Genomic DNA, 22,532 nt, shown 5'->3' on the forward strand with positions numbered 1-22,532 from the left:
TTTGGTGATTTTCCACTCTGTCCTCCCAGACCTCCAATAATGGATGTGTTCCTCCAACCCCCAGGTCAAACGTCCCTTTGTTTATCCTTCACAGGCCACCATATAGATGCCTCCTTGTTGGACTGCCAAAGAAAAAAATGATAATGCAGTGGAATCAATAAAACAATACTTATTTGTAAAGGTAATAGAACCCCAAAATAATCCAACGAGAAGTTATTCTCTGAAAAACCAATTCTATTAATTCAAAAAAGTACACTCACATTTAGTAGTGGGTTCAATGAATATCATTCAACATCCATTTTTTTTTATATTTATATGAATCTTTGTATCTATATAAACATTATTAGAAAATTACTATCTATTTACATAGTGTTAAACACGACATAGAGAAGTGTGTACATACAACAAATTATATGCATACAAAAAACTTGCATATAAGTAATACAACACTATGTCTGTAAACAAACACAAAAGACAGGATCCTTTTAGCCCTGGTTTTGGATGTGCTGCGAAAAAAGATTAAAAGCACCAAAATTACGATTCGCAGTCCACACAAATTCAGATCGCCCTTAAGTCAGCAACTCTTAAGGTATTTATCATTAAACCCTACTATTTCCTGGAGTTTGCGATATATCCTTTGTAAATAAATTCAATTTTAAGAAGGGCGTCTTTCTTTAGCGAGTCGACGCGTTTCAGCCCATCTAATTGGGGCCTCATCGGGACTGGGGGCCAAAGAGGACCTAAGACACAAGTAAGTGCGTGTTTTTATATATATATATATATATATATATATATATGTGTGTGTTTTTTACAATATTTACATTTCAATAAATACGTAGAAATCAACCACAACACATTCTCCCCAATACTAATATTACTGAAATCACACTGTGGGCAACAGTAGAGCCGAAAGGAAAGGGAAAAACCAAAGGTGTGAACCCATCAAGAATAAATTGCTACAAAACGTAGATTTATAAAACGTCCCTTCCAATTCTATGCTACTCAAGTGAAAGTCAAATGTAAGTGCAAAAGGAAAGGTCTAAGCCCGTCTAAGCCCAACTATATAGATGTGCCGAGAAAAAGATAATGACTCTATCAAAAGTCCATACAGTGGAAACCCTTTGCGAATGTACCTTGCACTACTGCCTACTTCGAAGTGTAGGCGGAGGTCTCCGGGCAGAACCGAGCTGTTCGCTACTGAGTATTTACTCAGCGTCTCTGTGGAGTAATACATATATTCCTTCAGGGCTGAATCTAGCGAAATGGTGTACATACTAACTCTATTTTCAATCAATTAAAAGTTCCAAATACTAACTTTCATGATAGACGGCAGCACGTACACGCAGTTATCTTAACTCTTCATTCACGCGTTACTGCTAAGTCGGGGTGCTTCCCCCTGGTACATACTCGTGGGCGAACAATCTACAAGAAATGGAGGGAAATCCGAATGTTCGTGTTCTGTGGCTAAATAAATCCTTATCTCTTTACTACAGAAAGAGGCTCACACTTATTACTGGTGACCGCTTACCTCTGGAGAAATGCTTCCTAACGTGCAGTCCTGGCTTCTAGGATTGCTGAACGCTACGTGAAATACCTCGCGTAGAAGGTCGAAACTAAAAACGGACTACTCGGCATTCTTTTAGAAGTAGTATTACTGCATAACTGGAAACACTAGAATGCTCGCAGCGTTAAGGGAAAATACCTTACATGAATGGTAACATTAAAAAAGGACTACTCGACGCTCTGTTATGCGTAATGTACTCGGGGCACTCTAGAGAAGTGGAGAAGTGTGGCTCAATGATTAGAGCGGCAGACCCTGATGCAGAGGTCTAGCCCGGGACCAGGGTTCAATTCCCCGCCTCGGCGGGTCTTGGGCTCAAAAAATTCCACGGACCTGATAATTCTCGCCTCGGTGCCTATTCCAATCATGGAGTCCCACTCTGCAACTCTGGGCAATAGCTTGCATAATCTCCACAACGGCCCCCACAACGCTAAGGATGCCTGGCCTCCACCTTGGGGGTGCCCAGGAGTGGACGCCTCACAGGGAAAGCCAGGATGGGTTCCACAGCGGTATTCGTACAAGCGCCTTGAGACCCTTGCGGGTGAGTAGTGCGCTATACAAGTATCAATTTACATTTCAATTTACAATATCCGTAGATAGAGAAAGAGGAAAGGAAATATCACTCTTTTAACGGGCATTATTATTTACAATTGTTGGGGATTAAATCAATAGGATACCAAAATCAAACGACTCACCAGATCAAGTGTTCTCTTACAATTAGATCAAACCATCACCAAAGAAAAAGGATACATGTGAATAATATCGATATCACTTCACCCGATATAGTGACTGCTCTCTGTTGTCCCTCACAATATATATTTTTAGAATATCGGTATAATTCCATAATTATGCAAAGGAGCATTATACCGTAACTATTATTAATGACTAAGGGAAGAATACATGTCTAAAATGCAATTGCGACAAAAACAACTGTCATTGAATCAAATCATGTAATACCATTTTCAAGGTCAGGGTGATTATATTTCATGGTCTGTGTATTTTGTCAGCTAAGCTTAACACAAGAGACTAAATTACACAACTCATAAGCTTTTGTGCAGTATAATACTGTATTTCTCTCTAAGGATTCAGTACAAGCAAAGTGAATCTTCATTGTATCAAGGCCCAGATTTCATCTCTATCGTTAAGGCCCGTAGTTGCTGTATGATATTTCTCAATCAGTCTCGCCTCTAATCTATTAAGTCTCATCTGTATGTTATCATGTACGTTGTTTTGCAACGCAAGCAAGACTGTCCAACTGAAGTTGAGTTAATTATGGCCGTGGCTCAAAAAATGCTCTACTAAAGGGGCTCCAGTTTTTTTACATTTTATTCTAGATTTGTGTTGTAGGATTCGATTCTTTATCGGTTGAGTAGTTTGACCGATGTAGTACATATTACATGGGCAAGATACACAGTAAATAACATTTCTAGTATTGCAATTAGTAAATGTTTTCTGGATGTGTCGTTGTCCGTTAATCATCACTTCTTTAGAGTCTTTAGTCAGTGCACATGCAGCACACTGTTGGCACCTAAAGTGTCCTACCACAGGCGGAAGGCCCAACATTCCTCTCAAATTTTTTTTCTTGTCCGAGGGTTGTGCAGTCCTCACAAGTTGTTGTTTAAGGTTCCTGCCTTTACGAAAATCAAACAATAGTTTAGGTAATCTTAGGTGGCTCACCACTCTCCTGTTATTTAAAATGATCTTTTTGATTTTGTTAGCTTTGGGATTATATGTTAATACACATGTGAGGGGCGTGCTTTCAGTTCTTTCTTTAGGTGTGAGAAGCTCCTGTCTTGGTGTGTACCAGGCTCTTTTTAACGCGATTTTAACCCATTTTACGAGGATACCCTCTATTTATCAATTTGTTTTTAAGTACTTCTGCATTTGAGAAATAGTCACTTTTGTTGGTACAATTTCGTCTTATTCTTAAAAATTGCCCATATGGCAAACTTTCTTTAAGACTACGGGGATGGCTACTTGAAAAGTGTAACAACGTGTTTCTGTCAGTTGGCTTGGTATATAGATTTGCTTCCAACTTGCCGCCACTATTTTGTACCCAAATGTCTAGAACATTTATTTTCTTTTTATTACTTGCCACAGTAAATTTAAGATCAGCTGATCTCGTATTCAACCAGTTATGGAAAAGGGTAAGTGTGTCGTCAGTGCCATGCCATATCATAAAGATGTCATCTATATTGCGACACCAATTTTGAATACAATTTTTATAAGGATTGGTGTCGCTATATATCCAATATTTCTCAAATTCATGCATAACGAAATTAGCTATTTCTGGGGTGAAGCTACACCCCATAGCTACGCCTTTTACTTGTAAGAACAGGGAATCCTTAAATGCAAAGAAGTCATTCCTCAAGCAAAGAGTAGCTAAAGTAACTATGAAGTCAGTAGGTACCTCATGTGGTCGTTCTCTTTGATTGAGGGTATTCCTTAGTACGATTAATGCTTCATCCAATGGTATATTGGTATACAATGACTCAATGTCAAAGCATACCAATATCTGTTTCTCATGGTCAAAGGGAAGATCCTCAATTTTGTTAATAAAATCCATGGTGTCACGTACATATGAATCTGTTTCTTTAACAAAATCAATCAAGAAGGTATCGATATATTTAGCTATAGGTTCAAGTAATGAACCACAAGCCAAAATATTCGGCTTTCCTGAGGGATTATCTAAATTCTTATGTACTTTGGGCAGTACATATATATTAGGTGTTTTGTATTGGTCTGCATTAAGAAAATTAAATTCATTCTTGCAGATCCACCCTTCATCCAAGGCTTCCGAAGTTAAATGTAATATCTGGGTTCTCAATCTCTGTCAGATCGGTGTCTAATGGTCGATAGTGGTTGGTATTTGATAGTTGTCTCATGACTTCTTGTTCATATTTCTCTTTATCCCAGAGAACGATACCACCCCCTTTGTCTGCTGGCTTGATGACTAACGCCTGATTTGTAGAGAGACTTTTAAGTGCTAACAATTCATCTTTTGGACAGTTGTTATTGTAAAAGATCTTTTTTGCATTCAGAAGATCTATTTCTCGCAATACCTGGTCTTCAAAATGTAGTATTTCTGATGGCATCATGGAGGTTTTAGGGCAAAAATTGGACTCCTTTTTAAGTCCACTAATGATAGTTGTCTCTTCGGTATTTCTTTCTGAGAAAAATGTTTTTTAATCTTATCTTTCGTAGAAATTCCAAAACCTCGGTTTTGGTATCTACCGGATTCAGAAGAGTGGTAGGGACGAATGACAATCCTTTAGATAAAAGATTCATTTCAGTCTTAGTAGGAGTATATCTAGATAAATTATATACAGGTATACATTCCATAATGGTATTGGGAGGGCAGTTGTTTCTTAAAGCCTGTATGCTCGTCTCCTTGTTCTGAAAATTCCAGAATCTTGTGTTGGATATTGATTGGGATTCTGATTCTGTCCTCTCCATACCGTTCTTTCTCCTCTTCCCCCTGTTTCTGCCTTGTCCTAAAAAAGACTGTTGGGCTCTTGGGTGCTGGAAGTATGGTTGATGACTAATATACGGGCCTGAGTCAGAATCAGAAGAAGTATCTGAGAATGTAATAAATCTTTTGCGGGAGCGGACTCTAAATTGAAGATTAAGGGAGCTCGGGTTATTGTTCAGGAAAAAATCTTCTTGGAGTAAAGGATAAACCTGCTCGATATTAAAGTTCTTGATGTCTGTCTCTGGCTACTTTAGTAGTTTTTAAATTGGTAGTATTCACTTTAAACTCAGCAATGGTTTTTTCTACTGTCTCTAACAATGCTTTAGCATCTGTAATACTAACGTCTCCTAATATTTCCTCCTCTAGTTCCCTTATTTCTTTCAATTCAACTTCATTCACCCTTAATGCAGTTTCTATGGATAATGCTATCCAGTCTCTGGAGCACTTAGTGCCTACTCCACTGAATTTATTAAGATGAAGTTTATCGAAGACAAAAAATAACTGGAATATTTTTCACTTGTAATCCAGCCGGTATGGTGTTATTTTTAAGATGTACAATTAGCACTTGTGCATGTAGTTGGGCTCTGGTGTTCTTCTTTTTTAATTGTTTAAGCTTTTCAACTTTATCTATATTGATTACTTTAGGTGCGGGTTGATCTCCGCTTAACAAGGATGGAATCTGACGCAATTTCTCAATTTCTTCCTCTGTGTAACTTACTATTTGATGTTCGGACATTTCCTGAATTTAATTTATCTCAATTCAAGAAGAAAGGGTGTGTGGGGGTGATTTCTGGTCATTAAACATATGTTCCCACAACTTCAGTGGTGTACTAATCTATATCAATTCGTCGACTGTGTTAATTTCTTCAAACAATCTGTCTATATGGACCCTCACACTTAAACAAGTGCAATACAACTTCTTTTCAAAAAGGGGGTTTGCCCTAATAATCCACTTGCATCTGGGCTAGAAAGACCAAAGAAAACAAGCATTGGCATAGCCAATAGGTCTCGCATTTGGGACATTATAAGTGTTTAGCCATGCAACAGTTGCATAACTAAATACTTATAAGGTCCCAAAAGCGAGACGTATTGGCTATGTAAAGCGCCCGTGCGGCCGCGAAAGTGATCGCGAGCGGCCGTGCGGCCGCGAAAGTGATAGTAATCGCGGTAAAGCGCGGCGCCCGTGCACATGCACTGTAGCTCCAGGCTGGCCTGGTAGCACTTTTTGGAGCCCTCTCAATAAGTCTTGCCAGACCAGCGCATGCGCTGGGTCAGGCGAGACCTAAAAATGATAATGCATTCCTTGTTGGACTGCAGCACTTATCTTGGTTAGATGACAAAGACTATCTTTAAACCCCATTGGCACTCACTTATCTAATGTTCAGCATTCTGTGTGTTCCCTAGCTCATCAAGATTTAAGGCTTGCCACTGTGAAAGGCTATTTAGTTGTTTGCCTGCATCTTTATTTTCCTGATTGTTTATTCTGAGGGAACCTGTCCTTCAAGTTACTCAAGGACTTGGCTTGTACTGGTGATTGTTTCCTTGTGCACAGCGTTGTATGGTATCCTTGAATACATTTCGACTTTTATAACTCCTTCTCTTTCATTTGTCAGAAAAAACATGAATCAGTAGAATAGGCACATGTCTAAGAGGTTTTCTTTATTTATGTTGTGTAATCTTATAAAAAAAAAAAATACTTTGATACATTCTTTCTCTCATCCCGGGGAGAGGGGTTGGCTAACGGCTAGGGCGCTCGACCTCAGTAATGACGTTGAACATCCTGTGATTCTGGGCAAATCACTTAATCTCCCGTGCCTCACAAAGAATGAATGTGTGTCCTAATGTAACGTAACTGGTGCTATGTAAAGCGTTCTGATACCTGAATGGATTCGGGTCAAGTTCGCGCAATATAAAACTCTTCAAAAAAAAAGTACGTTACAAAGAAATATATGTTGATGTATCACTCCCCTAAGTTCTGCGTTCCCCAATGGACTTCGGGCTCACACACAGCCTTTCTCCACTGGGTTACAATACATAGTTTCTTTATGGCTTGCCCTCCACTTCTATGTTGTGTGTCGTTCCTAATATGCATATTGTCACCTGGAAACCTGCCTAAATACAGCCACCCGTATGAAAGCTTCCAAAACTGCAGAACTGTAATTACAGGTGAGTAACTTTTTCCTAATGCTCTTTTTGAACATGTTGAAGCCTATATATCATTAGAAAAATCTGCCAATTTATAAAATTGCCTTATATTTGGGGCTGTTCGATTTGTGGGTAGGCTGTTTGCATATGCCACCTGATATCGGTATCTTTTTTTTCTTACGGTTTGCGCATGTTATTAAGATCAAATTCTGTATATTTAGGCGACCCTTTCAGTAATCACAATCCTAAGAAAATAAAGCATCGATTGGGGTTTCTTGGTAGTTGTATGACTACTCTGTAACTGTAGAGACGCATGCAGCAAATTCTTTGACTGATAAATCCAAAATGATGGATGCCATAGGAGAGTTAAGGATTAAAATCGGGACATTACTCTATTACCTTTACGCAGTCTAGGAGATAGTGGAGATTGATTTTACACCTTACACAAAAGGACAGGGTACAGAACAAAGTCACGTTGCAGTTACCCGTCTGCAATTTGAGATGGTCGAGGTGTTTTTCATTTTTGGTGAAACTGAAACTGTCTACCTTTGTGGATTTAGGCACATAAAATGTATAAAAACTGTTTAAAAGGGCATAGCTACTTTTTTAAATAAGAGTGAACTTGCAAATGTGTGGCCTATGATAAAGTATACCAAGCTTAGGGTGAAATGCCACAATGAACCAGCGCTGATCTTTTAAGTTTGACATATTTTCTTGTTTACCCTGCCTGATTTTGTAGTAAGAGAAATCTATTCAAGACATTTAGTTTTAAATGGAGCCAGGTGAGCTAGCTAAAAGCATGGTAGGCTGTTGATCAGTAGTAAGGTCTGGCAAGATGTATGCGCTTACCAAAGACAAGGGTCTATCCATTACTACTTTATTTATAATCGAAAATGACCACTAGATTACAGAGGTATGCTTGGGTGTATGGACTATTAGACTGGAAGGCGGTTAGCCTTTTCTTTCAGCTCTTTTGTGCCTGCATTTATAAAGTTTTATCATTGCACTAAGAAACATCAATTACGTTGGTAATTTAGCTGCATCTCCTGGATCTTTCTTACAATTTTCGCTCCAGGACAGATGTCTGCTATGCATTTGAGGATACCAAGATTCATATAAATAAATATTGGAATTTTGGTATTGGCTCAAATCTCAACTTGGTGAAATCGAAGAGCAGCAACCATTCAAGGCTACAGTATGCAGAGAATGTGTGTGGGAAATTAATTGAAAATTCTGGATGGAAAGGCAGTCTCGCCTTTTCAGTTTGCAGAGACTCCTGATGTCTTAACTCAAGGAAACACTGGGCAGCATCCCCTCCCCCTGCTTCACCCCACTACAGCCTCCTTCCCTTGTGGCGTCCAGACCCTCTACTACGACCTAACCTTTCTATGTCATCTTTGCTTTTAAACACAGTAATATTTTCACCACATTCATTTTTGCTGGACTACGAAGGTCTTTTGATGTACAGTTCTGTGATAATGGCTCCCCATAGTGAATTGACTTGTTCATCTCTCAATTGGCGGTATTGCATCTGTGGGAGAAATGTAGCCTTTTTCTGGCACCGTTCGTTTTCCTTAAAATATGCAAAGTAAAGCAAATCACAACTCTGCGCAATTTAAGGGTGTTGTAGATTTATGATTTTATTGTGCTTCCTTTTCTGCAGTAGTTCATTTCTTGCTTTTGTGATTACCATTCCACGCGGCCTAACATTTGATTTTAGTAGATCTCCTCTTTGTTTTGCTCCATTTTCCTACTTTTTGTTTCTTCCTCATGTTAACTTTTCATTGATCATCTTTTAAAACCTTTTGTGAAAGAACTTGTATATATTGTAGCTGTTGGTTCAGTTTATTTTTTATTTTATTTTTCCTTGTGGAATCATGGGTAGCTTCATAGCAACTCATCTGTTTCTGTTTGTTTCATATAGGCTTAATAGTGCAGGACCATTCAGACAATTTGTTCATTACATATACCTATAAGTCCCACTACCTTCTGAATGAATCAAATCGTGCTGAGTTGATGAAATTACCTATGATTCCTTCTTCTTCGTCAGCTTCCAAAAAGAAATGTGAGAAAGGTAACCAAATTAGTTTGTCTTTCTCTTTTGTTTGTTTGCCTTTTCTTTCTTTTCTTTGCTGCTTCTTTTGAAAAACGTGTTTAAAATGTGAGCTTTTTCTGTACCATCTGTTGCTTTTAGTATTGCTGCATTATTCGTGGTCAATGTTTTCTTTTATTTATATTGTCAGCTTAATTCTCAGTGGGCTTAAAACAATTCTTGTGTCGGACTTTCTCCACCAGCCTAGTAGCTTTTATGTCTGCCAAATGGAGGAACATTCCCAGCCACAGATGTGGGTGAATTATTTGCTATCTAAAGCTCTGATTTTGTGATTCTGGTTTTCAGTTTGAAAACATTTTTTACGTTTTTTTGTTCGAGTTAAGAATGTATCGATAAATACTCGAAAATACAGGCTAGGACTTTATCCAGAGACAAAAAAGGGAAAAAGTAATTACTCTCAATCGATATGTTAATCCAGCCGGTCTAAAAAAACATTTTGTTTCAAAGTTGAAATGGTGAATGGTACTTATCATGCTGATTTTCCACAATACTATGCACAAAGATTATATAATTGCGTTGAGGTGAGGTCTCCTAATTTGCTAAGGCTGATTGGATAGCAGGTGGCTTAATGATGATGGACTTTTAGAAATATTTTTCCAGGAGTACATTTCGCTAAAGAAATACTAGTACTTAAGGCAACTCTTTGTGAAGTCGGTCAGTTTCCTTAATGTGACCGAAAAAAAATAATCTGTAAATTATTTTGTTTACAAATTGGCATGACCTTCAGTTGGAACAGTAGTTAGTAGCGGTCACAAGACATTATGTTAATATTTCAACAGCGTGAACATGTTTTTGTTAGCTTGATGCGGTTGATAACTTTGAAAATACCCTTCAATAAGGTGGCTTGAAGAGAACTTCAAAATTATCTAGAGAAGTTAGTGCTCCTTTCTAAACTTAATTGATATGTTTCTCTTTTCTATCCAAAATCTAAATATATGTTGTAACTATTACGACTCCCCTAGTGAGTTTATTTAAATTGTTTTAAGCCCTCTCATTGAGCAACATGTACGTCGCTTAATGCACAACTAATAACTTGCCATACATGCAATGAAATAACATTTTAGGCTTGTTTTCCATTTTGTAAAGCGAATTGTTTTTTTGTGAGTGTTGCTCTCTGTATTTCCTCTAAGATGAGACCACTTCAGTTGTGTAATTAAAAAGGCTTGTGCAAGCATCGATTTAAAGCTACTGATCAGCAAGTGACAGTTTGCCATCGAAAAGAACAACAAGCACCCTTCAGGTTTTCAAAAGAGGAAATGTAGACAGCGGATATTTACTACTACTTATTAAAGGATTCTTAGGCATTGTCTGATATGTCAGTTATGTTTGTGCATCTCAAGTAATCAAGATTTTCTGATCAATGGTCGCAAATACTTCCCACTCATGTAGTCATTCTATAAAAAGAACATTATAATATCACCTGATATTTTGGAGTTCGAAGCCTTCTCAATAACTGAGAGTTTATTACTTCCTTATAATGGAATACTGTGCTTTCACCAGCCAGGTCCTGGAAGGAGGTATTTTTTTTTGGTTTGGGTATCATTTGAAGGCATGCACGTCAGTTTAAAAAAAAAAAAAAGACATCCTAAACGTGCAAATGAAAACCGTTGCAGAATTATTTTCATGCACTGTATTTCTTTGTGCACCGTGTTTTGTTTGATCAGAGAATCTTCCTTCTCACTAAAGGGTATTTTTCAGTCGTAATTCATAAATAACCCTTTTGTGAAATAAGGCGTTCTAGTTTAGTGGGAATCCTATTGCAAAGCCAGTTTTGTTATGCGTGTATTGAGTGGTGCTGGAACACTTTTTAGGGTGGGGGTGCTGTCTGATAACATTACATAGGGGATACGTGACAGTCTGTCTCTTAAAACGCAACAAATGTCGCCAAAAGAAAACATTAAAAAGCACCCTTATTTTTTTATTCTCCCAATAAATTATTTCAAATTTTATGGGGGTGCTGCAGTACCCCCACACCACCAGTTCCAGCGCCACTGGGTAATGTGTTATTGGTGTCCTGTGTTGGTATCGTGATCTTGGTGTGCACAAGAGTGAGTGCTCTGGCTGGCTTCTGCAGTGATGATCACTGGGTAAAAGACTGGGCTGTAGATACTGATTTATGAGCTTAATTTATCTCTCTGCTTTTGTGGAACCGGTGAAGACCAGATAAGCCTATATGAACCTACTCCGAAGGGATTCTGTCAAGAAAAATGTTACGGAAAAAAGTATTTTAATGACTTAGTTATTTAAAAACAAGGCAATCAAAGTCAGTCAAGGTTGTTGTTTATATTCTACTACAAATGTATTTGTTTGCTAAATAGCAAGCAATTTGAAGCAATGCAGATAAAACAGTTGAAATTCTGCCGGGCACATTGTCAGTAGTGTGAGGTACGTTTACTAACAGTTGACCACTGTTGGGTAATCTGTACTCCTTTCCCTCTCAACTGGTTGCAAATCAGTACAGCAGAATGGCTGAAAAAGCTTCTCCTAGAGAAAGCGGTAACTTTACCAATTTTTGTTGGCGACTTGGCTGAGTGTAGTGTTCCTTTGTGAGGCAGGCATCATCCTGCCCCCTCACCAGGCAGTACCCAGATTTTATTGTGCTTTTGTTAGGGGACCGAGATGCTTTTCTACGTGTCTGTTATTCTTTTTTTGCGCACAGAAACATTTTGATGTCTTGCTTTCCAGAATGAAACTTCTGATGGATACTTCCAACTGCATATTCCTCACCTACAGAATTTCCCCAGTTGTCAGACTATAGCCGTTAGGTGAAATCGGGCTGCTCCACATCGACACTGCTCCGCTCTGAAAGTGATGGCAGGAACCATAAATAAGCACCACTGAAGCACGTGGACATCAGTTCCTTTCTTTCCGCGCCTCCGTAGGTGGATCCAGAGCTATTTCCAAATTTTTCTCGTCAGTTGATGAGCTTTTTCTAACAAAATTATTTTCCAGTTCGCAAGGGAACATGTCACCTCCTAAAACTACTCTTTCTGAGAAGTCGTGAGGACATCAAGGTGACCATTGGTCTCTTACCCGATCCCCTGAAGAGGAGCTAATTCCACAGATGATCCCGTTGCATTCTGAATCTCAGGGGCCTTCGGTTATGTTGCAATAGATTGAGGCATTTAAGGGAACCATGTTGCAAATTTTTGGTGTCCTACTGGTTCTCCCTGGAACGCCTTCGGGCCACATCTGCGAAGGCCTTCATTCAGGTTACCCACAGCAGGCCCGCTCTTGACGCACTGTATGCCTCCTTCACCTGCTTCAGATACAGCTCCAAATCTGGAGTGGACTCCATGTCTTGGCAGCAATATAATTTTAGATTGTTTATTATTTTTTTTCTTATTTAGGGGCGACCTCTCAACCCCCAATAACCCCCATTTTTTATGTTTCCACCTGTTATGCCCCCTCTACCCTCCTGTCTGCCACAAAAGCATTAAACAAAGTCAAATAGAACTCGCATTCCCGAAAGCCATTTGGATTTATCAATGTTTTTTTAGCTATACTACATAGTAGCATGGACTGCTATGCAACATGGCTTAAAGAGGAAATAAATCGCTATGACGCAGTTAACGCTGGCTGCGTCATAGCACTTTTTTTCTTTACTTTAAGTCTGTGCTACATATCTAATAAAACATTGACAAAGCCAATAGATCTTGCGTACACGAAACCTTTTGGCTTTGCCAATGCTTGTTAATGTAGCCATGCATATGCCTTCAAGTTTGGAATGAGCAGCAAGTGGTCTCCATCAGCGAATGTGACCGCTAAAAAAAGTATTCACATTTGCAAATTAAGGGCACTTTTGAATGTGTAAAGACATACTGTTTATGTTTTACAAGGTATGGAACACTCCATGCATTTGTGTTTACTGCAGGCAGTGCTTGTGATAATATCAGGGAAATCAACAGTAAAAACCAGCCCACCACCCTATACAACAGGCCACAAAGAGCCCAAAAAACACAGCCTGTACGACTAGCCTGATGGCCCCATAGACCAGTGAACTGTCTCCCTGCAGCCTGTTGATATGTTAATGCACTAAACACCTTGTGCAAAAGGGCTTGTAAACGTGTTAAATTTACTAACATATTTGCTTAAAGAGCTGCCTCATCACATTGCCACCCTAGAGGGCGCCATAAGAATACTGATGGGACCCCAGCAGGCTCTCGTTTCAGCTGGATTCCTTCCCTTTTGCAGCATTCATGCGGAGAGAAAACTTCCTTCCACGCTGTGCATTCATTTTAAAAGAGCAGCTGGGGAAGTCTTTCTCTCCGTGCCGTAATCTGCTGTACTCTCCTGCAGAGGTGTTGGGTGCTGTTAAAGCGTAAGTTGCATGCACCTAACAGGGAACATAGCTTGGCAGCGTGATCCATGCTGGTTCTTGCCACATAGAAGTCCTGACTCCAAACAAAAATCCATTGAGACCGAAGTTGCTACCTAGAACAGTCACGATGTGGCCGACCCCTGCTCACTGTGGTGTATACAAAACAGCATCTCTGCCTAGGAGCCACCCTCTCTAGTGCTCCAACAACTATTTCAGATTGGATTCTGACCAAAGGCTGCCAGCCTTTGGTGACGATGGACATCGGGATGAATTTCCCCCACAATATGACAGCAATTTCTATTTGGACCTAAAAGAAACCAGTGCATTGGATACTTCCCTCGACACTGGGCTAGGTTTACCTCCTGTTTCCCCCACAGAAGAGATCTACTCATTTGCTGTGGTCATCAGACAGGCTGCTGAAGTCCTGGACTTAGAATTGCCATCTGTTGAGGCAAAAAGCAATGTCCTCTCTTTAGTTTACAGCTGGGAAGACCTTGTTGACTCCTTGCTGCCATTCAACCAAGTCCTGACTGACCCTCGTCGGCATCTGGGCTATGTCTTGTTTCTGCACACCTTTAAATAGACAGGTAGCACAGCATCACAGACTTCATCCTAGTGACCCTGCTATTTTGCCTCAACACCCTACTTTGGAGAGCCTGGTGGTTCTGGCTTCCACTAGCAGGATCAACCAAAACTCATTCTCTAGGACCCCGCCCCATTCCTCCTAGCTAGAGAGGTGAAGAGAATTGAGACATTAGTGTTCTCTTCACCTAACCTTATGCTTCGGTCAATCAGTGTCTGCTGGGTAGGTACTCCCATGTATCATTGGACATGGCTGCAGACACATTTCCAGCACGCCGGGGGGATTTAGCCAACTTGGAGTAGATCACTCAGGACGGTCAGGATGCAGCCAGATACGTCATATGGTCCGGCCTGGAAATGACTGTCTGTTTAGGCAGAGCCATTGGGACTAGCACAGTATTCCGGCGCCATGAATGGATGAGAGCCACAGGCTTCTCCGTTAAAGTTCAGGCATCACTTATGGATATACCTTTTGAAGGGTCTCGGCTATTTGGCGAGAAGGCTGATTCCTCAGTAAATCGGGTTAAAGTAAGTAGAGCCACAGCGCGCTCTCTCCATTCCTGCAAGGCAATATCCCCAATACTTTTGCCCCTTTTGAGACATTGCCAGGAGTTTCGCTTACAGCAACACCAAGGCCCTCCAACCCAACAACAGGCACCCCCGTCCTTTTGGGGTTAGGGTCCCAGACAACAGCATCCAGGCCTGCAAAGTACAGCGAGTCTCCCAGTCCCATGCCTTTGTTGTAGCTGTCTCCACACTGCTTTAGTTTGCCCTTCACAACACATGGGCATCCTTGGGGGCAGAATCAGTCATTTTCTCCATGGGTGGCAGGCCATACCAACCGACAGGTGTGTTCTGTAGAAAATGCAACAAGGCCACTTGCAGGCTAGCTGCCTCTTCCACGTACATTAGAGTGTCTTTTAAGGGAAACACTTCTCCATGTTGCTGAAGGAACTTCAACCTCTTTAGCTAAAGAAGCCATAGACTAAGTCCTGCACCCAGAAATTGGAACTGAATGTTACTACAGTTATTTCCTTGTGCCCAAAAAGGGTGGAGGCCTTCATCCTTTTTTAGATCTTAGACCCCGCAATTCCTTTCTGTGAATGGACAAATTCAAAATGCTCACTCTGGCCCCGGTTTCATCTCTCTTAGATCCAGGAGACCGAATGATAGTACTTGACATCCAAGTTGCCTATTTCTGTGTTCTTCTCTTGCAGGCCCCCAGGTGCTACTTTTGGTTTAAGTTTGGCCACAAGCATTTACTGCTTGTTGTGCTTCTGCTTGTTGTGCTTACCTTACCTCGACGCCTTGCTGTTGAATGCAGGCTTGCCACAGTTGTAAACCACCTCCAGGCTATAGCGACCCTCCTAACATTGTTGTGTTTACGGTCTACGTTCCAATGTCATAACTGACTCCTTTGCAGAGGCTTCCTTTTATTGCTGCCATCCAGGATGGTCAGGACATTGCTCTCCCGGTGCTCAGCTCCACCGTGAGTACCTCCACCCCTGGTGCCCACCGTTGTCAGAGGCCCCTGTGCCTCGCTCAGATCCTCAACGTCAGCCTGCTGACTCTTCCTGTGTTTGTTCTGTCCTGATTTTTGCCCCTCTATTTTACTTTTTCCTTTTTCCAATTTTTATTTCCTCTTTTCTTTCTTTTTTCCTTATTTGTGCTTCTTTTACCCACCGCTACTGCCCCCGCGGACCCTCCTGCGTGTTCCCACTCCCTCCTCCCAACTGACCTGGCCTCCCCCCGCCCCCTACTTGATTTCGGCTGCTGCGCGCCAAGGTGAGCAAGACCCCTGGCCACCTGGTCAGGACAGTGCTCAACCAGCATGCAGCTCCACCGTGAGTACCTCCAACCCCTGCGCTCACCGCTGTCCACTGTTCGAGGCCCCTGTGCCTCGCTCAGATCCTCAACGTCAACCTGCTCCTTCTATTGCTGCCACTGCATGTGTGTTCTGCCCAGATTTTTGGCCCTCTATTTTCCTCTCTCCAATTTTTATTTGCCTTTTTCCTCTTTACTTCCTTTTCCCCTTATTTGCGCTTCTTTTCTTCGTCTCTGCTGCCCCTGCAGCCCCTCCCGCGTGTTCCCGCCTCCCAGCTGATACGCCCTCTCCCCAACCCCTACTTAATAGCAGCTGCTGTTCCCTCTGTGTGCTTAAGGCGTGCCAAAGGCAAGACTGTCTGCGCCCTACCGCTACCAGCACCAGAAACCCTGGTCCTCCGACCCACCAGCGCTACAGCTCCTCGGCTCTCAACGCACTCAACACCCGGCAAGAACGACAACTGCAAGTTCTCTTCACCCATCGACACTCATGGACCCTTCTCCTGCCGACACTTCTTTTCCTTCACCGGATCCAAGACCCTCCTCCTTCCTCCAGCAACAACTCCATCGCACCCCAATCCCTGCATTGCATCCTCCTCAACGTCCTCTCCCTCCACAGACACGCCACGGAAATCTGGGACCTCCTCGACAGCACCATCCCCAACATCGCTTTCTTCACCAAAACTTGGATGAACGCCTCGGGACCTGACATCGCGGTCACCATCCCCGAAGGCTACAAGATCACCCGGAAGGACCGCCCCAACCACCTCGGAGGAGGCATCACCATCGCCCACAAGTCTAACCATCGTCTGAGCACCTACACGGACGTGCCCCCGGACCCCGCGCTCCTTTCTCCAACTCCATCACTGACATCATCACCCCGCAAGCCATCACCTCCACCGACTACACCCTGCTGGGAGACCTTAGCTTCCACCTCGACCACCTTCAAGACCCCAACACCCCCTCCCTCCTGGAAAACCTCCATAACATCTGACTCAAACAGATCTACCAGAACCTCCACACTCAGCAGAACACACCCTCGACCCCATCTTCACTGTAGGAAACTCCATCACCATCAGCCAAACCTCTGAACTCCTATGGAGGGACCATCGTTGCATCCACTTCACCTTCAAAACCGACATCACCTGCAAACGTCGGAATTGGAACAAGATCTCCCACGAACAGCTCACCGCCTCCCTCAGCAGCTCGGCTCCCACCGCTACAGACGACGACCCAACCACCGCTGCCAGTACCCTACACAACTGGATCACCGACTGTGCCAACACCATTGCCCTCTCAAGAAAACATCTAACCCTCATGCCAAAAAAGCCAGCTGGTTCTCCGCTGAACTTGGAGAATCTAAACAAACCTTCAGACGCCTCGAAAAGCTATGGAGGAACTCTAAAACCACAGTGGACTTTGACAGCTTAAAAGCAGTCACCAGCGCCCACCACAAACTCAATAGATGCTCAAGGAAGAAAGCACTGCAGGACAGAATCTCCTCCCATGCTTACAACAGCAAGGAACTCTTCGGCATCATTAAAGAGTTTGCTCAACCCAGCAGTGTGACTACCGACATCCCACCCTCCCAAGACCTCTGCGACAGACTCAGCGCCTTCTTTCTCTACAAAATCAAGACCATCTACGACAATTTCGACAACAACCTCCACGTCGAACCCGCAGCTGACTTGACAGCTGGACCGCCCTCAGCCTCGAAGCAATGCTGAGGACTACGAAGTCAATCCACTCTTGGGCCTCCACAGAACCCTGCCCCCATCACATCTTCCACAGAGCTGCAGACATCATCGCCCTTGAGCTTCGAGGAATCTGTAACTGCTCCTTCGAGACCTCCTCCTTCCCCAGCGACTGGAAACACGCCAAGATCAACCCTCTCCTGAAAAAACCCTCGGAGGATCCCAACGACCTAAAGAACTACAGACCGATCTCCTTACTCCTGTGCCCGTCAACAGTCAACTTGCCTCCTTCATAGAAGAAAACAACATCCTCGACTCCTCCCAATCAGGCTTCAGGAAAAATCACAGCACCAAATCCGCCCTTCTCACCACGACAGACGACATCCGCTCCCTCCTTGACAAAGGAGAGACAGTTGCCCTCATACTCCTGGACCTCTCTGTGGCCTTCGACAGTCTTACACCGCACCCTAACCTGCAGACTCCACGATGCAGGAATCCGGCACAAGGCCCTCGACTGGATCTGCTCATTCCTTTCCGGTAGAACGCTGCGGTTCAGACTTCCTTTCGTCTCGGAATCCTCAGCAACCACCTGCGGAGTCCCACAAGGATCCTCCATCAGCCTCACCCTGTTCAACGTCTACATGGTCCCGCTTGCATCCTTCGCCAGATCACACAGACTCAACATCGTATCATACACCGACTATACCAAACTCATCCTCTCCCTATCCAACAAACACAACTTTCAAGAAGGAATGAAAGCAGTCGCTAGGTGGATGAAGAACAGTTGCCTACAACTCAACACAGACAAATCAAAGTACTCATCATGGGCCCACACTTCGATGCCTGGAACAACACCTGGTGGCCCACTGACCTCGGGAGCCCCCCCTCCCCCACGGACCATGCATGAAACCTTGGAATAATCATGGACTCCGCACTCCAAATGGACCGCCAGATCAACACCGTCACCTCCTCCTTCTACCACTCCCTCTGCCTCCTCCGAAAGACCTTCACCTGGAGCCCCCTTGAACTCAGAAAAACCATCACCCACGCCCTCCTAAGCAGCAGACTGGACTACGACAATGCACTCTATGCTGGGACCAACAAGAACCTCACCCGCAAACTCCAGTGCATCCAGAACGCCGCCGCCAGACTAGTCCTCAACCTACCGCGCCACTGCCACATCAGCCAACACCTACGGACACTACATTGGCTCCCCGTGAGAAGAGACTCACCTTCAAGTTCCTAATCCACGCTACCAGACCCGCCTACATGAACCACCGCCTCTCGTTCCACACACTCCCAAAGATCCCTCCGCTCAGCTCTGCTCTCCCTTACAACAGTCCCCACATTAAGAAGATCAGAACAGGAGGACGCTCGTTCTCTTTCCTCGCGGCCAAGGCATGGAACACCCTCCCTCTCCACCTCCGACAGGCACCATCACTCGCCAAGTTCCTGAAGGGCCTCAAGGCCTGGCTTTTCGATGACGCACCATAACATCCTGGAGCTCGTTCCTCCCCCTCCCCCCCCCACCCCCCCCCCCTCCCCGACCCTTTCAGGTGAGTAGCTGCGCTTTACAAACGCTTGATTGATATGGTGGGGTACCTGGGCCTTCCCTCCGGATCAGAGAGTACAGGACATTCGGACTTTGATTAACTGTCTCGTCCTTGGTCGTGAATCTCAATGAGAATGGTTCTGAGGCTCCTAGGACATTTGGCTGCCTGTAACCCGCTACTAGACCATGCCAGGTAGCATATTTGGGCTCTTCAGCGGGATCTGAAGTTTCAGTGGGCCCAGTGCTAAAGGAGCCTGTCCGGTTTCATTCAGGTTTCAGAGAAGACTGGAAAATATCTGCAATAATGGCTGTTTGACAGCAATTGCACCAGCAGCATGCCCCTCTCCCAAACTCACTTAGTGGCGACATACGCATCACTTTTGGGTTGGGGAGGACATCTGAGAGGTGAAAATCAGAATCCTCTGGCGGAGAGCCGTTTCCCCATCAGTGTGTTGGAGTTCTGGGCTATTCACGTAGCATTGAAAGCCATTCTGCCATCCATGAAGGGAAGGCTGGTTCAGGTACCTAATGGACCACACCACTGGCATGTGGTACTGCAACAAGCATGTCAGAATGGAATCCTGGGCCCTGTGCCATGAGGCCCTGCACCTCTGGAACTGGCTGAATCACCAGGGCATTTTCCCGATTGTGCATACTTTAGCTGGCAGTATCCATTAAACGCCAGGGTGGACAAATTCAGCCAGTGATGCCTAGGGGATCCCAAATAGCATTTACAACTGGAGGTGGCACAACAAGTCCTCCTGGCAATTTTTTTTAGCCACCACTGAGAGCATGCAATGTCAACACTTTTGTACACTCAAGTTCTAAAGAAGGCCCGATCTCAGAGATATATTCTGCCTAGAGTAGAACACTGGACTCCTAGATACCTTCCCCCCTCTACCTCCCCTACCCAGAGTTCTGAAGATCAAGAAGGATCAGGGTCCTTTAATTATAGTGGCTCCTGATTGGACCAGTAGAGTGTGGTACACAGAACTGGGCATAAGCATATGTTTTCTAATCAGGCTACCTTTTGGGAAGGATCGCAGCAGTAGGGCAGAGTCTTGCACCGGGGCCTGTGCAACCTACATCTCCATGTGTGGCGATTGAGCAGCGACAGTTGACTGCATTCGATCGTCCTCCTGACGAAGTGGATGTTATCATTAAGGCCAGGCATCCTTCTACAAAGTCAATTTACACTGTGTGCATGGGCAAGTTTGTTACTTGGCTTGGCACCCATACTATCGACCGCCTGCAAGCCAATCTATCAGATGTTGTGTTGTTTATGTTATCTTTGACCAAGCAAGGACTTGCATTGAGGGCAGTTGAAGGTTATCTGTCAGCCATTCAGCCTTTGTGTGTTTAATGGGCCACTGTCCTTTTTAAAATCACTTGTTGTGATGAGATTTCCCAAAAGTTTAATACCTTTGTAATGCCACAGTGGGACCGTAGTTTGGTCCTTACTTTCTTACGTGCAACCCTTTTGAGACATTGCACCACTGTCTTCTAACCTCTCCTAACCCTGAAGACAGCTTTTCTCATCGCAATAACTTTCATTTGAATCATGAGTGAGCTTCAAGCTCTGTCAGTTCAGCTGCGCCAGACTACCTTCTTTCTGTGCAAACTGGTGCTAGCTAAGGACAAGAGTAGCCTTGCTACCAAAGGTTGTTACTCCTTCGTCATGAGTGTAGCTACCACTGACACAGCAGATGCAGTTGATGGTATAGTTGTGGATACTCTTATCTTGTCACAGATTCCTCTCAAACCTCCCGCATCCCTGTTCTGTGGAATGGACCCTTTTCCATCTAAAAAGGTTACAAATCGGTGCTTTGGCGCAAATTGTGTTTTGAGCTTTGTGTCCCAGGGCACCAACAGTGTCAAGAAAGAAAACGCTTCATCATGCTTTTGTGGCGCTTATGTGTGGCTCTAGTCATCACTTTAAGGGCAGAGCAGGTTCAACTCGAAGCCATACACCACCACCTTGTGGGGATATGCTGTCAAATATTCTGCAGCAGTCTGGCGCCTTGGAATATTCTACAGGAGAGGACTCTGCGGTTAAACAGAATATCCACCATTACCAAAGGTAAGTAACTTGTTCTTTCACACTTTCCGTAATCTGTCACATACTATGTTTAGCAATCCAATGAGTGCAGAGGACAACTTGCAAAAAGCATATGTTTATTGCATGGGGGGCTTCCTTAAATTGAAGTTTTTTGTTCTAATTTTAGAAATCTCTGAAATAACATCAATTGCAGCCAGTGTCTAAGTAGGTTTTGGTATTACAATCAATCATTGACTGTCATTTTTTATTTTCTAAAATAGCAGTCTTGCTGAGAGCTAAACCCATCCTCCTAATTTTAACTGCTTCTTGTGCTTTCCATGACATCTAAGTGAAAAAAGACTACAATTGGGCAATTCCATAGGCTGATATTGTAGAGAAAAAAATTGTTCACGCCTCACTGTCATCCTCAGTCACACTGCTGCACCGGTATGTGCAAGAGAAGTTTGACATTTAGTTTCTCTTTCATGTGAGATAAGATGGCACTGTGCCTATCTGCATTATATTCATTTTCTGCATGTAGGGAAGCTGGTCTGCACAGTTGGTGTTTTGGTAAGACTTGTCATGCTCCTATTGTGGTAGCCTGTGCTTTGAATGCCACATTGATTCTTTGTCAAATTAGTTAAGTTGCAGCTTTTTCTTTATTTAAAATATTTCTTGCTGTGCCTTTTGAAAATAAATTGGAAATGCTTCGACTGTTAGATAGCTGCAGAGCTGCCAATTCAGCCATTCTTTGAATTTCACCTACTTCATGGCCTCAGTGGCATAGCTCGGAGTCTTGAATCGCAGACTAGCCTCAGTTTCTGTTGCAAGGATCACACAATGGGAAAATTATTTCAACTTTCATTGCAAAGAACTCCAAAGTTTTTCAAACAGCCAAATCATTGATATGCGGACATAGGATTAGTGCCCCACGTTTACACTCATGCCTACTGTAACATGATGCATAGTAATGCAATCTACAGTAGAGCTCTTTTGCTACTTACTGAAAAAGGCAATCTGTTCACCGGGCGCAGTCTTCTTGCAGTAGAAGAAAGAGCTGTAAGCACTATTTCTTAACTAGAATTTCTTGATCTAAGCAGTTTGAAGATCTAATCCAAGAATCTGTACCTATTATCTTCCTGTTCCATATAAGGACACTTTTGGTACGTTCTAAATTTAGGGCTCACAGATTTTAAACCTTGTAACATAGCATTGGTTGACATGTTCCTT

The 22,532-nt window shown here is 43.1% G+C and overlaps 1 protein-coding gene across 2 annotated transcripts in view; it reads left to right on the forward strand.

Moving 5' to 3' along the window:
* NSD3 (nuclear receptor binding SET domain protein 3) overlaps positions 1-22,532 on the forward strand; it is a 1,492,250-nt gene that overhangs the window by 1,051,974 nt on the left and 417,744 nt on the right. Inside the window, exon 15 of one of the 2 annotated variants that reach the window (XM_085633955.1) lies at positions 9,103-9,252. The exons of the other annotated variant lie outside the window; for it this stretch is intronic. Within the exon in view, the coding sequence (XP_085490081.1) occupies positions 9,103-9,252 (150 nt within the window). The remainder of the gene's footprint in view (positions 1-9,102; positions 9,253-22,532) is intronic. 2 annotated transcript variants of the gene reach the window in all.

The sequence above is a fragment of the Triturus cristatus genome, chromosome 11 (genome assembly GCF_964204655.1).
Source record: "Triturus cristatus chromosome 11, aTriCri1.1, whole genome shotgun sequence".
In the NCBI taxonomy this organism is placed as follows: Eukaryota; Metazoa; Chordata; class Amphibia; order Caudata; family Salamandridae; genus Triturus; species Triturus cristatus.